The sequence below is a fragment of the Delphinus delphis genome, chromosome 4 (genome assembly GCF_949987515.2).
Source record: "Delphinus delphis chromosome 4, mDelDel1.2, whole genome shotgun sequence".
Lineage (NCBI taxonomy): Eukaryota > Metazoa > Chordata > Mammalia > Artiodactyla > Delphinidae > Delphinus > Delphinus delphis.
Window position 1 is genome coordinate 104,161,388 of NC_082686.1, and position 14,146 is coordinate 104,175,533.

General features: G+C 35.5%; 1 protein-coding gene across 1 annotated transcript in view; it reads left to right on the forward strand.

Annotated features, from left to right (window-relative positions):
* The window catches only part of IFT80 (intraflagellar transport 80), a 105,435-nt gene that overhangs the window by 67,343 nt on the left and 23,946 nt on the right, over positions 1-14,146 (forward strand). The window contains exons 10-12 of the mRNA XM_060010018.1: positions 5,583-5,701; positions 9,467-9,541; positions 12,395-12,558. Coding sequence (XP_059866001.1) covers positions 5,583-5,701; positions 9,467-9,541; positions 12,395-12,558 — 358 coding nt within the window. The remainder of the gene's footprint in view (positions 1-5,582; positions 5,702-9,466; positions 9,542-12,394; positions 12,559-14,146) is intronic.

Sequence of the window (14,146 nt, forward strand, 5' to 3'; positions counted from 1 at the left end):
TTTCTCAGAAGCTTGGTAGACTTGGTTGACTTGTGTTTTGTTAACTCAGAAACCAGAGATCATGTTGAGTCCTAATTATTAAATCCAGACCTTGACCTGGCAGTTGCTACCTGGCAATAGGCTTCATTGCCCTACCTGTCTCTCTGGACCTCAGCTTTTATATGATACAGTAACCTAGAGTGAGACGGTTTCTTAAGTTGTCCCTTGTCTCCAGGCTGAATCCCAGTGGATGATTCTTTCCAAAAGGGATAGTTGATCTCTTTGCTGGGAGGAAGTGCCTAGGAGGGAGAGGGTACAGGTGGAGGAGATGAGGCATTCCTCAGGTCTCAAGTTTACCGTTTTCTCTTTCCTGCCTCTCTCACTTTAGCATGGGGCACAGCTTTGGCTTTTAATTGTTGCCATAATTCAAGATTATTTGATTCTTAGTCACTCTATCTCCTGTAAAGATAAGAGTTAAAGAAAGAGTGATTTTGATGATTAAATGAGATAATGTATGTAAAGCAAAGATAAATGGTAACCATTGCTATGGCTATATCTATGTTTAGGATTAAATGAGTATTTGGAAGTGTAGAAACAGAATTTTTGGACTTATGTCAGTCTGAGAAGTCTAAATATTGTGGTCAGATAGAAGTATTAGGTGATACAAGTATGAACAGGTTAGTCCTGAAGCTGCCCTGAATTGAACAGAGTAAATGGGTGCATTTTAAAATTCAGCACAGGACATTTCTGATGTTGGATTTACCATAGCTTTGAAATTATAACAGCAATTATCAGTGTGTCTTTTGTTTATTATCATGGCCAGGATGTTTTATTCCTGTTCTAGTGTTCCAGATTCACAAAAAATAGAATTCCCCCATGTGAAGCTTTAGGCCAATATGAATTTTAAGAAGTCTGCCTATAATTTGAGTAATGACAGAGGATTATACATCGGATTTTATAAATATTGAATTTTCCTAAACCTGCGTTAACAGCCAGTTTATTTCACTGGGTATCATGTTGCTATAAAGAAATGACCATATAACTTCCTTTAGAAAATTCTGTTTCATTCCATTAGCTTTAAAATGCTTCTGGGAGAGGATGGCATTTTGGACCTCTTAAAAAGTCTCTGGGAGCTCAGACTTCTGGTGAAAATGGTATCATAAGTTCATACTTGGAAGGATGAGACATACATTTGGCTCTAAAGAGATCAATAATTTATGAAATGCATTTTTAAAAGAGACTTATCTGGATTCAAAAATAGGATAAACATCTCTGTGGACCAGAAGTGGAACAAAAATGCAGAGTGTGGAGGGAAGCCTCCAACCTGCTTGACTCCTGGTCCAGAAGCAGGGAGGCAAAGGCAACGCAGAGAGGGGCTCCTATAGGCTGATGGACCTGAAAGGACTCAAAGTGAGACAAGTGGCCTGATCCAGTCTCTGTCTGAAATCAGAGCATGGGGTCTGTGGTGTAGCTCTCTTCTCCCCTCCCTGAAAGACAAACCTAGAACAGCCTGGGATTTAAAGAGAGACTCACAGGTTCACCACCTACAGTCATGGTTTGCTCAATTCTAGGGGGCCCATCACTTAGACCTAGAGTTGTGCCGTGCACAACCTGCAGCATGTACCTGTGGCCTTGCAGACAGAGCTCAGCCTTATCACTGAAAGTACACTTCACATTTTTATGAAAAAAAACCTGCTGACTCCTGAGACCAGTGTTTCTCCTACAGCCTTCTTAAGTAGAGGTGTTTTTCTTCTTTATGTCAAGTATTACTGGGTCTGGGGGTTGGGTAGTTGTCTCCTTACCCCTCATTGCTGATTCCAGACCACAATAACTTCTTCTTCCCTAAAGAACTCCAGCTCCTTTGAAGCACCTGCCATCGGACTACTCCCCTTCTGCAGTCATTTCCCCCACTCTTGGAAGAATGAAGCAAACCTATCAGTGTTTTTTTCTTTACCACTAGTCCTGGCAACACTCTTTTTGATTAAGACTTTAAAAAAAAGTCTAAAAGGTAGGAACTAGGGCTCCCCTGGTGGCGCAGTGGTTGAGAGTCCGCCTGCCGATGCAGGAGACACGGGTTCGTGCCCCAGTCCGGGAAGATCCCACATGCCGCGGAGCGGCTGGGCCCGTGAGCCATGGCTGCTGAGCCTGCGCGTCCGGAGCCTGTGCTCTGCAACAGGAGAGGCCACAACAGTGAGAGACCCGCGTACCGAAAAAAAAACAAAAACGTAGGAACTATTTTTATTTTAACATAATCATAGTGATATCTCACATTTCTCCAGTTGTCTCCTAAGTCTGTCTACAGTAACAGGTCCCATTTCTCCCATTATTTTTCCTCTCTCTCTCTCTCTCTCTCTATATATATTTTTAAACATCTTTATTGGAGTATAATTGCTTTACAATGGTGTGTTAGTTTCTGCTGTATAACAAAGTGAAGCAGCTGTACATATACATATATCCCCATATCTCCTCCCTCTTGCGTCTCCCTCCCACACTCCCTATCCCACCCCTCTAGGTGGTCACAAAGCACCGAGCTGATCTCCCTGCGCTATGCGGCTGCTTCCCACTAGCCATCCATTTTACATTTGGTAGTGTGTATATGTCAATGCTACTCTCTCACTTCGTCCCAGCTTACCCTTTCCCCCTCCCCGTGTCCTCAAGTCCATTCTCTACATCTGTGTCTTTATTCCTGTCCAGCCCCTAGGTTCTTCAGAACCTTTTTTTTTTTTAGATTCCATATATATGTGTTAGCATACGGTATTTGTTTTTCTCTTTCTGACTTACTTCACTCTGTATGACAGACTCTAGGTCCATCCACCTCACTACAAATAACTCAATTTCGTTTCTTTTTACGGCTGAGTAATATTCCATTGTATATATGTGCCACATCTTCTTTATCCATTCATCTGTCGATGGACTCTTAGGTTGCTTCCATGTCCTGGAGATTGTAAATAGAGCTGCAGTGAACATTGTGGTACATGTCAATATATATTTTTATAGTTAGTCGGTTTGTACCAGGAACAAAGTCCCATATTGCATTTAATTTGTCTCTTCAATCTTTTAAAATCTGGAACAATTCCTCCTCCTTATTTATTTATTTGTTTGTTTACAAAACCAGGTCATTTGTTCTGTTGAATTTCCTACATTTTCCTGTTTGCATCCCTGTGGTATGATTACATTTAACATGTACATCTAGCCCCTGGATTTCCTGTAGACTGCTTATTAGATATAGAGCCTTGATAAATATAAAGAATACTTTGTGGGCGATGCTGTACACTTCCTGTTGCGAGACACATGTCTGCTTATCTCTCTTTTAATGATGAGATTTATCAGTGTGTTCACGTGTTATAAGTCTGATTCATATGTCAGATAGTTTCCCATTAGGCTTTTACTTTAATATTTTTAGCAGCCATGGATGGTACTTGTTTAGAACCATGTTTCATCAGGAGTTGCATCTTGTAATTCTATCATTCCTTCTGCATTTATTAGCTAGAATTCTTCTGTAAAAGACTTTGCCTAATCAACTATTTGTTACTCTGAAGTGAGACAAATTCTGAATTATTTTCCTTTATTTACCAGTTTTCAAATGGCGAATTGGTTTCCTGGTATGCCCAATGAGTTTCTTTGTTGTTGTTATCATTATAAACTTGCAGATTTTAACATTTTTGATATGTTTCAATCCATTGCAGTCTTTATTCTTTCTAATGCTCCAATGGTTCCATCTTTGGCCATTTGACTCCTGTGTTCTTTTGAGATGATTTCAACAGCTTGCTTGCATTTCTGACAAGATGTTCCAGGTGTCTTATATTGATACATTTCCTGTCCCAGACTTGAAATCCACCATTTTTCCAAGAAGGCCTTGTTGCTTTTGGAGGGGAATGTTATTTAAAGACCATGATCCAGGTTCTAGGTGTGCTCATTGCTCCTGGTTTGATCATTACTTCTAGATAAAATGTATTTATTTTTTAAATAAAAAATAAAATGTATTTTATTAAGATAAAATGTATTTGTTTTTGACAGATAAAAATATATCATGAGTGTATACTGAGGTTTCAAGTTCAGAATTCAAGATTATGGAATTTTACTCTTGATTGTTTTATTTGCAGTTCTTTTCTTTTACAAGAAAATTTTTGTTCTTAAAGACATTAATATATCCTAGAATATATCCTAAAATATAGTTAAAAATAACAATCTCAATATTATTCTAATAATATATTATTGAATACTATTTTACATTTTTTGTTTTTTTTAATATAAACAAATCCATATATCTTCATTTCCTTCCCTTTATAAGATAAAAGGTATAATACTATGCACACTGTTTTGCATCTTGCCTTTTTTTGTTTTACAATATATCGTGGAGGTTGCTCCATAGATCTTACTCAGTCCTTTTTATAGCTGTATATTATTCTATTTTGTGAATGTAGTTTATTCAACCTATCCCTTGTTGATAGATATTTGGGCTGTTTCCAGTCTTTTGCTGTTACCAATAGTGCTGTATGTAGTAATAGCCTGTGTATATGTTATTTCATAGTTTTGCTTGTTTATTTTGGTATAGAATTCTAGAAGTAAGATTGCTGGGTCAAGGATTAGATGTGTATATAATTCTGCTATCTCTTGTCATGGCAATAATAGTTTGGTGGGGATAGGAGTTGGGGAACAGGTAATAAAAATATAATATGCCTTGTAGGTATATTTGAAGAAGTACTTAGAAGAAGTTTGACTTTATCTTCCTCTTTTTCCTTCCATACCCTTTTATTCTTCATTAATACTATAATTGTCATGTTAATTTAGAAAGATGATAACATTTTGAGGGGAATTTAAAGAAACGCTAACTTCTAAGTAAAATTAATCTCTTTTTCTCTAATTTTCACCTCTTACTATAATGTATTACCCATCTGGTAATACATAAAAACTTCAAAAAACTTTAAAAAATAAAAACTTTATCAGTTAACAAACTTTTATAATAATTTTGACTATCATAGGCAAGTCGCCATTTGTTAGTTGGTGCTTAGGTTTTTTATATATTATCCCTGTGTTTTTATGCATGGAAATACTTTCCACCCCTCTGCACACCTTGGCTTCTTCACTATGTAGTTGGTTTCTTTACTGACACCTCCTACTCCACTTTTGATTTTTAAAGTTATTATATCTCTTTCCTTAGAACTTAAATTTTAAAGTAAAATCTAACCCTAAAAACCCTAAAATTTAAAAAATATATTTCATAAATTATTGATCTCTTACTGTTTTGGGCAGAAATCATACAGTCTCTTTCCAGCTCCTATGTGCCATACTCCTTTGACTATATATCTCACTGTTACAGCAGTTTTCACCTTGTTGCTCCACTGCCACATCATACAGATTGGCTTTCATGTTAGAAATCTCTATACATAGATCCTTTTCTACTTATTTCTAAATTTTCTGCGTCTGTAGTTTTGTTGGATGATTTTATACCCAAATCTTATGCCTGGTTCCTATTGAATTCTTCTTCTTTTTATGATTAGATAATCAAGAATGCATAGAAATTTTTGTGTTTGCTAACCTATCTAATTAAAATTTGATGTATTTTAATGTTGTTTGTTGGTATTTCATTTTCCCTTGTTTAGGTTCGTAACGTTCTTAATGATGCAGTGGATTTACTGGAATTCCGTGATAGAGTCATTAAAGCCTCTTTGAACTATGCACACTTAGTTGTTTCAACGTCTCTTCAGTGTTATGTGTTCTCGTAAGCATCTTGCGTTTCTTTAAAATCCAGAGTTTTGTCTGTGAGGAGGAATTTATTTTCAAGCTTTCATATCAACATGGTTTGGTTTAAACTTAACTTTCTCAAAACCTTGCCTATCTTGAACTTACTACCAACCAAGAAGTGATAAAAAGTAAGCTATGAGTAAGGAAAGTAGATCTAATAAAGTTTGTGCATCAACGGTTAATAATCACTTTTATAATACAGAATACCTTCTCTGAGATAATGTTTACTCTTACTTTACTCATAGCTCTAAGGACTTCAGTGTAATTTGATTTCAAAGCCCAGAGAAGATTAGGAGCATCTGATAAATGATGGGAAAAGGAACCACCTAACCACTGGCAGCGGGGACAGCTAGCAGCCTGACAGCAGGCTGAAAGATGTTCAGTAAGGACACAAGGAGGTGTTCAGGCTTAATATCATGGTCCAGGGTAATCATAAATGTTCCTATTGATAATCCAGAGTTGTCCAGAAATGATGAAAGAAAATATGTTCAGTATACTTTGTATTAAAAAGCAGGAAATGACTCAATACCTCCAAGAAACCTGCACCTAAAACTTTAAAAACTTACTTGGTATTTTTATGTAACTCAGTGTGTGCTGACAAATATTGAACTGGCTTTCTGGAAACAAACCAACCAACCAAACAACCTGATTTGCAGTGTTAGCTCATTTCTCTTATATAAATACTTCTACCATGGCCAATTTCAAGCTACCAATATGATGTCACAGAATTAAGAAGAGATGCACAGTGGCAAACCATTATATAGAATTGCCACCATATAGATAACAATAGGTGTAAATAATCTCAAGTGCATAGATAATAGTAAAATGTAATAAAATAAACTGGAAGTGATCAGTTTGAGTATTATCTTTGTTTTGAATATAATTTGCTTAATTATGTTTATATATTTTAATTTTAAATAATGGCTTTATCTAACAGTTGGCTTGCAAAATTCCTGAAAATATAACAATCGGTACAAACTAGCTCTAGTTTGCCACCAGTTGACTTCTCAACTATCCAGAAAACTCAAGGAACCACTATGACACTTTCAAGAGTTGTGAATAAAGATTTTTTTTTTACATTTTGTGCTTTTATTTATAACATTATGTGGTTATAGTTTAATCATTGAATAGAAAATTGAGGGTAGAGTATGTATGTGTCTTATTCACCACTGTATACCCAGTACATGTAGTAAGTACTTAAATAAATAAATATTTTGGGATGAATAAATGAATTGAAAAACATAAAGTATACTGTTGTCTTGGTAAGCTAAAGCTCAGTAATACACAACACAAAGGTATCCTAAAATTTAATTAACAGTATCAGTTGCTACAAGTATATATTACAAATTGTCACTCACTTATGTGGAAATCTGCTACTAATCAGAATCTGCAACTTAGAATAACAGCCAAGCCTGGAGTAATGAAATGGGAGAAGCAAAGGAGAAAGGGGATAAAGAAATAAGCAGCTCAATTTTACATGAAATTTTTTTTCTTACGTGAAAGAGAAGGGAGGCTTTGGGTAAAGTCAAGAAAGCTACCAAGTTAAACCACTGAGGTATAGGAAAGGGACTATAGAATATGAGGAATCTCACAATCACTTAGTGCACATGGGTTTTGAATAATTTTCATGGGGTTGAGGAAAACAGAGAAGATTTCCTCAGTTTAGGGTTTGGTTGAAGAAAGGTAGGGCTCTTAACTGCCCTAAACGAGGGATTTATTCTACTAATTTTAATGGCAAGGACATAATGTTTGAATCTGTAGGATTGGTATCATTATGTGTTACTTGTATTAGGTTGCTTTTTAAAATATTTACCAAAAGTTTAGAAGCTGTTATTTAATTTTTTTGTCACTGTACCTTTCTCATACCAGGTAGTATGTGTCAAAATATTAAATTGCTTTTTTTCTTTTCTGATTTAACGTTACCTCCCTTCTCTTGTTGTCAAGACATTTATGAAGGTACAAAATATTTATTAAGGTGAAATACCAGGGAGCAGTAGTGGGAATGAAGTAATGCTGAGACCCATCATACTGAAATATAGTTCATTAAATTAAAAATACCTAGTATTTTAGATAATAACAACTATTATTTACTGAACTCTATTATACTATCTTTTATGTTCATGATCTAATTTACTCTGTGTGTTGGATATTATTATTATTATTCCCATTTTACAAAATGAAGAAACTAAAGGACGCAGAGGTAATTAAGTAACTTACCCTAGGTGAAATTACTTAACTTCTTTACTAAAGGAAGAGCTGGGATTTGAATTCAAGTTCCTAATAACTGTTGCCCCTTTTTTAGTAATAAAAATATAATTTTAAAAACAAACATGCAAGCCATATACTAGTTTATATGAAAAGAAGTTCCAGACAAAGAAAATCATATATGAGCATTCTATGTTAAATTTTCATTTGATTTTTCAAATAGTTGTATAGAAAATTCTCTTGTTCTGATTTAGGGAGTTTATATTTCCATGTCATATATATATATGTATATATATCAGTTGTCATAAATCTCAGATATTTTGTAAGGGGACATTAAAAAAACCTCATACTCACTATTTGTATCAGCTCTCTTGACAAAGAATGAATGTTAATTCTGATGACTGCATAAATGAGCATGCTGTGATATTTTTTCTAAAGTACAAAAGTGCATAGCTTTATCGTACCTGTGAACCTGAGACTTACTAATTATTAGTAGTGATTTACTCACTGTTTGGCTTTATGCATGCATTTACGTATTGAAATGGGTATCAGGCTCTGCATTAGCCAAGATTAATTTCCCCCAATTTACTGCAACCTTCCCCTTCCCCCCATCTCGTGGATCAATATGAGATTTAATCTGATTTAAAGAATTGGTTCTAAGAAAGTAATTGAGAGAAATTCAGAATATATAGGAGTAATAAAACATTTTAAACTATGAAACACCTTTGATTATTTGGGGATGGGTTTTTCAGTTTGTGAATGTTCTCTCCACCCATCCTTATCTTTGAATCGTATTACATCATAAAAATCATAGGAGTTATTTTTTCATTCATTCATCTGTTTATTCAATAGGCATAGTCATAGTTTACATTAATACAGTATTTTACAGTTTACAGAATGTTTCACAGAAATCTTCATTCAGCTCAACATTTACATTGGGAGACCTGTAGGAAAAATTGTTCATCATGTTATTGTTAGTATAGTGTTTGTTTGTTCAGTATCTGCTATGCAGTAGGCAGTTAGCTAGATGCTTTAGGTAAGTCATCATTATCTCCATTTTAAAAATAAGAAAACTGTTCTTTAGGTCAAGCTTATTAAGATCATATGGCCGACAGGTGGTGAAACCAGATTTCTAATCCTGATTTGTCTAGCCAAAACCCCATCCTCTTTTCACTATACTATGCTGCTACTATTTTTCAAAAGAGAAACATTAGATGACATGCCCAATCACAGAGCTAATAAATGACAGAACTTGAACTTATGATTCCTCAATTTGCATATTGTGGCTCCTAGAATAAACATTTATTGAGTACTTACTATGTGCCAGGTGCTAGGGACACAGAGTCAGCTTTTTAGTCAGGGATACAGACATGTTAAGTGAGTAATTTCAGAACAATGCACCAAGTGCTGTAATAGAAATGTATACAGAGTTACTGTGAAACTAAAGATACTTCATTTAAAATGAGTACCCATCTACTTATTAAAAAGTATTTGGTATTTCAAGTGTTAATAAATATCCATTTTATTTGTCTTTCAGTACGAAGAACTGGAATACACCACTTATATTTGATCTCAAAGAAGGAACTGTTAGTTTAATTTTGCAAGCAGAAAGGTAATTTGTTTATCATGTTTCACTATTTAATTTGGGGTTAAAATATTTTAAACTGCAGTAGAGCACTCTTTAAAGCATGCCATTTACAGAATGGTACATTTGTCACTTGGAATCAATCTGTTTCTTTATTTTAAAAGAAAAAAAAAGTAAGAGAATAAGCTCTTAGATCAGTGGTTCTGAAACTTTTTGGTCTCAGAATTTCTTTACATTCTTTTTTTTTTGCGGTACGCGGTCCTCTAACTGTTGTGGCCTCTCCCGTTGCGGAGCCACCAGGGAAGCCCCCCAGAGTCTTTTATAAATAGCAAACCAGGAGAGGAATACTGGTGAGTTGTTAGAGGCTGGCACAACGACAGGAAGAAAAGTGACCGCCTGGCAAGGGAGCATGAGAAAACTAAAAGCGGAGAACCGCGTAGCTGAATAGCATAATTATTCTGATGCACCATCAGATTCTCGTGAGTATCAAAGCTATCAGTTACATAGTTACTGAAGAGTATGATCATCATATTGATGACCTTGAGTGATCAAAAAAATAATTGTGTCAAATTTTCTATTAGCTGTTTAATGAAGTTGAACCAGTGATTTATTTATTTATTTCTGAAATTCTTTTTACTTGAAACAGTTCCAAACCAATTTATTTCTTTATATATTATATATAAATGTATGTTGAATATGCTCTTACTTAGTAAAGGCATATGTTAATGGCATAAATGATTACGTAATTAAAGAATATTTTACTTACTGCCCATTGCTGGTCTTATTTGTACATTTAGAAATGTTTGCCCCTTGAAACAGTGTTTACTCACAAGGAAGTTAAAGCTTTAGTATCTTGTTTAGAAGAGAAAATGCTTTTAGTACTGAGACAAAGAAAGAATATATACTAATATGATGTATCACTTGTCAACATTAGCAAATACTGTTTTCATACACTAATGTGTAAGGGCCAAACCCTTCAATTAAATAAGCTACACACCAATACTCAAGTATTAATTTAATTCAAGTGTACATATTTGGTATTCATTATATATTAACTTTGTTTGTTCTGATGTTTATTTTCTATTTGTTTCCATAGCAAAAAAGAACAATTAGCAATTCTTGAATCAAGAAATAGTTCTGGGGAATCCCCTGGAGGTCCAGTGGTTAGGACTCTGTGCTTTCACCACCGAGGGCCCTGTTCAATCCCTGGTTGGGGAACTAAGATCCCACAAGCCACCTGGCGTGGCCAAAAAAAAAAAGTTCCGAATCAAGGATATTGAAGTCTTGAACATAAGATTTTAAAAAGTAATAATGTGGGGGCTTCCCTGGTGGCGCAGTGGTTGAGGGTTCGCCTGCCAATGCAGGGGACACGGGTTCGTGCCCTGGTCCAGGAGGATCCCATATGCCGCAGAGCGGCTGGGCCCGCGAGCCATGGCCGCTGAGCCTGCGCGTCCGGAGCCTGTGTTCCGTAGCGGGAGAGGCCACAACAGTGAGAGGCCCTCATACCATGAAAAAAAATAAATAAATAAAAATAAAGTGGAAACTTTCTTTAAAAAAAAAGTAATAATGTGTTCAGCATTGAGGAAACAGGCTCTCCAATATAGCAGTAGTATGAGTGTAAATCAGTACAACCTTTCAAGGGGCAGTTTAACAATATATGTTAAATTTTTAAAAGTATATGCCCTTTGATCGAATTATTGCATTTTTAGAAGTTATATTGTACTAAGGAAGTAAGTAATGTAAACATACAGAGATGTGTATATACTTTAGACATTCTTTAAAGCAATGAATAATTTGAAATAAAATAAGTGTCCATCAGGAATGAGTTAAGTAAAGTTAAGATGTGTCCATACTTTGCCATAAGTTATCTCTATGGAAGTAGGAAGATTGCAGGAGATCTTTTGCTTTCTCTGTATTGTTTGAATTATTTTTTGCAATGTTCATAAATTTTGAAAGAAAAAAAATAGCAGCCATAAAATATTTACATTTTGACTTAATAAAAAATAAACTATACAGGACCCTATGCCTTGAATAGAGCGGTCAACACAGCAAATGAACCAAAGTCCCTGATACAAAAAATGTGTTTTTAGATATGAACACATTTACTGATGGTTACCATATCGTTTTAAAGTCAAAACATCTTATTTTAATAAATGCTGGCTCTGATGTTAATTTTTGAGTAATTTTCACTGTTTAGGACTTTAACAAGTATTTAATCTAATTTAGTACTGTAATTTAATTTTAATGATCCTTACCATAATCTTTTTTTTTTTTTTTTTTTTGGTGGTACGCGGGCCTCTCACTGTTGTGGCCTCTCCCGTTGCGGAGCACAGGCTCCGGACACGCAGGCTTAGCGGCCATGGCTCACGGGCCTAGCCGCTCCGCGGCATGAGGGATCCTCCCGGACCGGGGCACGAACCCGTGTCCCCTGCATCGGCAGGCGGACTCTCAACCACTGCACCACCAGGGAACCCCTTTACCATAATCTTTAACTGTGAAATATGTACTAATACTGTTTCATGAAACAAATAGCATCTGACATTAAAAAAATCACTGAATTGTGAATTACACGATTTTTTTATTGCCATTGTATAGAGATGCTTCTTTAGGGAAGGAAATGAATTACAATTATAATATTAATGGGTCTTTTCATTTTTCCTTCTCCTACCTGCATGAAAAAACAGAAACCTAGAAAACAAACCAAACAACCAATGTTGACTTTTCAGGTTGTTTTATATTTCATTCTTTATATATTTATGTTTTACTATTGTTTTAATTGTAAGATTTAGATTTTTCCAAAGCATAAACTATTTTCTAATATAAAAATGAAATTATAGTAAACTCCTATTTGAAAATATATTTTTATTCTTTATTTTTTAGACATTTTCTTCTTGTAGATGGTGGTGGTATCTATTTATATTCTTATGACGGGCGCTTCCTTTCCTCTCCAAAATTTCCTGGAATGAGAACAGATATTCTAAATGCACAGACGGTCTCTCTGAGTAATGATACCATAGCAATAAAAGACAAAGCTGATGAAAAAAGTAAGTGCATTTTTATAATTTGCCATGAAATTTGTTAACACTGTAAAATTTTCATCAATTAACTTTCATTTTCTCATCTATTATTATGTTAACTTTATATGAAAGAATTATGAGCTTCCTAATTTTTCCTAAGTATGAATCAATTAAAGAACTAAAGTTGTCATATTATTCCCAACTGATGGAACAAATAGATATTGTCACAGCATCAAAGCTTAGTTGTAAGGAATAAATCTTATATATTCAGTAGCTGTTGGTATAGAGTTTGAATTCAAGACTGTGTGTCCTAAAAATGTATGTTAATTTTTAAGTTTATTGACCTTTTAAATTTTTTTCTTTATTTAGTAACATAGTAAATATTGTGCTTCATTGTACTATTTATTTTGCTTATATATTCATATTTTTATGTTTACATATTTTTAAACTAATGAAGTAGAAGAAAGTTATGAATAATTTTAAATTTTCATATAAAAATCTAGGCCACATTAGTGTTTATAAATAAATATGAATGTGTCAGGTGTTTTGGAATTCCATAGGAGAGCGAAACCATTTTTTTAAGGCAATGCTGTATCAGAACATGTATCCAACAAATAGTATTGAGTGCTAACTGTATGCCAAGTACTTTTCTAGAAGTTGAGGATACAATAGTGCATAAGATCACAAATCAAACAAATATAGTCAGCCACTGATACATGCTGTGAAGAAAATTAATGCAGGGTGAGGGAATGGAGAATTCTAGAGGTGGGGGAGGGGAATGACCATAGGACAAGCAGGTGCAAATGGGAATTGTTGGCACATAAAAGGAACTGCCAGGGGCTTCCCTGGTGGTGCAGTGGTTAAGAATCCGCCTGCCAATGCAGGGGACACAGTTTCGAGCCCTGGTCCGGGAAGATCCCACATGCCGTGGAGCAACTAAGCCCATGCGCCACAAATACTGAGCCTGCATGCCACAACTACTGAAGCCTACGTGCCTAGAGCCTGTGCTCCACAACAAGAAAAGCCACTGCAATGAGAAGCCTGCACACCGCAGTGAAGAGTAGCCCCCACTCGCTGCAACTAGAGAAAGGCCTGCATGCTGCCACGAAGACCCAATGCAGCCAAAAATAAATAAATAAATAAAATAAATTAAAAAAAAAAAAAAAAGGAACTGCTGGAGGGCCATGGGACTTAGGTCAACACGAGCAAAGCAGAGAGTGGTAGGAGAAGACAGAGAGATAGATAAGTAGGAACCAGATCATGTAAAGACTTGGCCATGGTAAAAATGTTGGCATGAGAGAGTGGAGGCAAGCATATTACCCTAGGGTTTTTCCTGGATGAACGAGATGAAAGATGGGGAACGAGGAAGTTTAGAGGAGGTCCACAAACCCAGAGAGTTCTGTTTTGGTCATGGTAAGTTTAAATGCTTCTTAGACATCCAAGCAGGGTTGGAGAGGAAACAACAGGATAAAGTCCAGGGCTCAGGAGAGAGTTGGGGACGAGATATAAATGTGGGAGTCATTGGTGTGTAGATGGTGCCACGATACTACATGAAATTACCTAGGAAGTGAGTATAGACAGAGAATAGGACCAGTGACTGAGCACATCAATATTT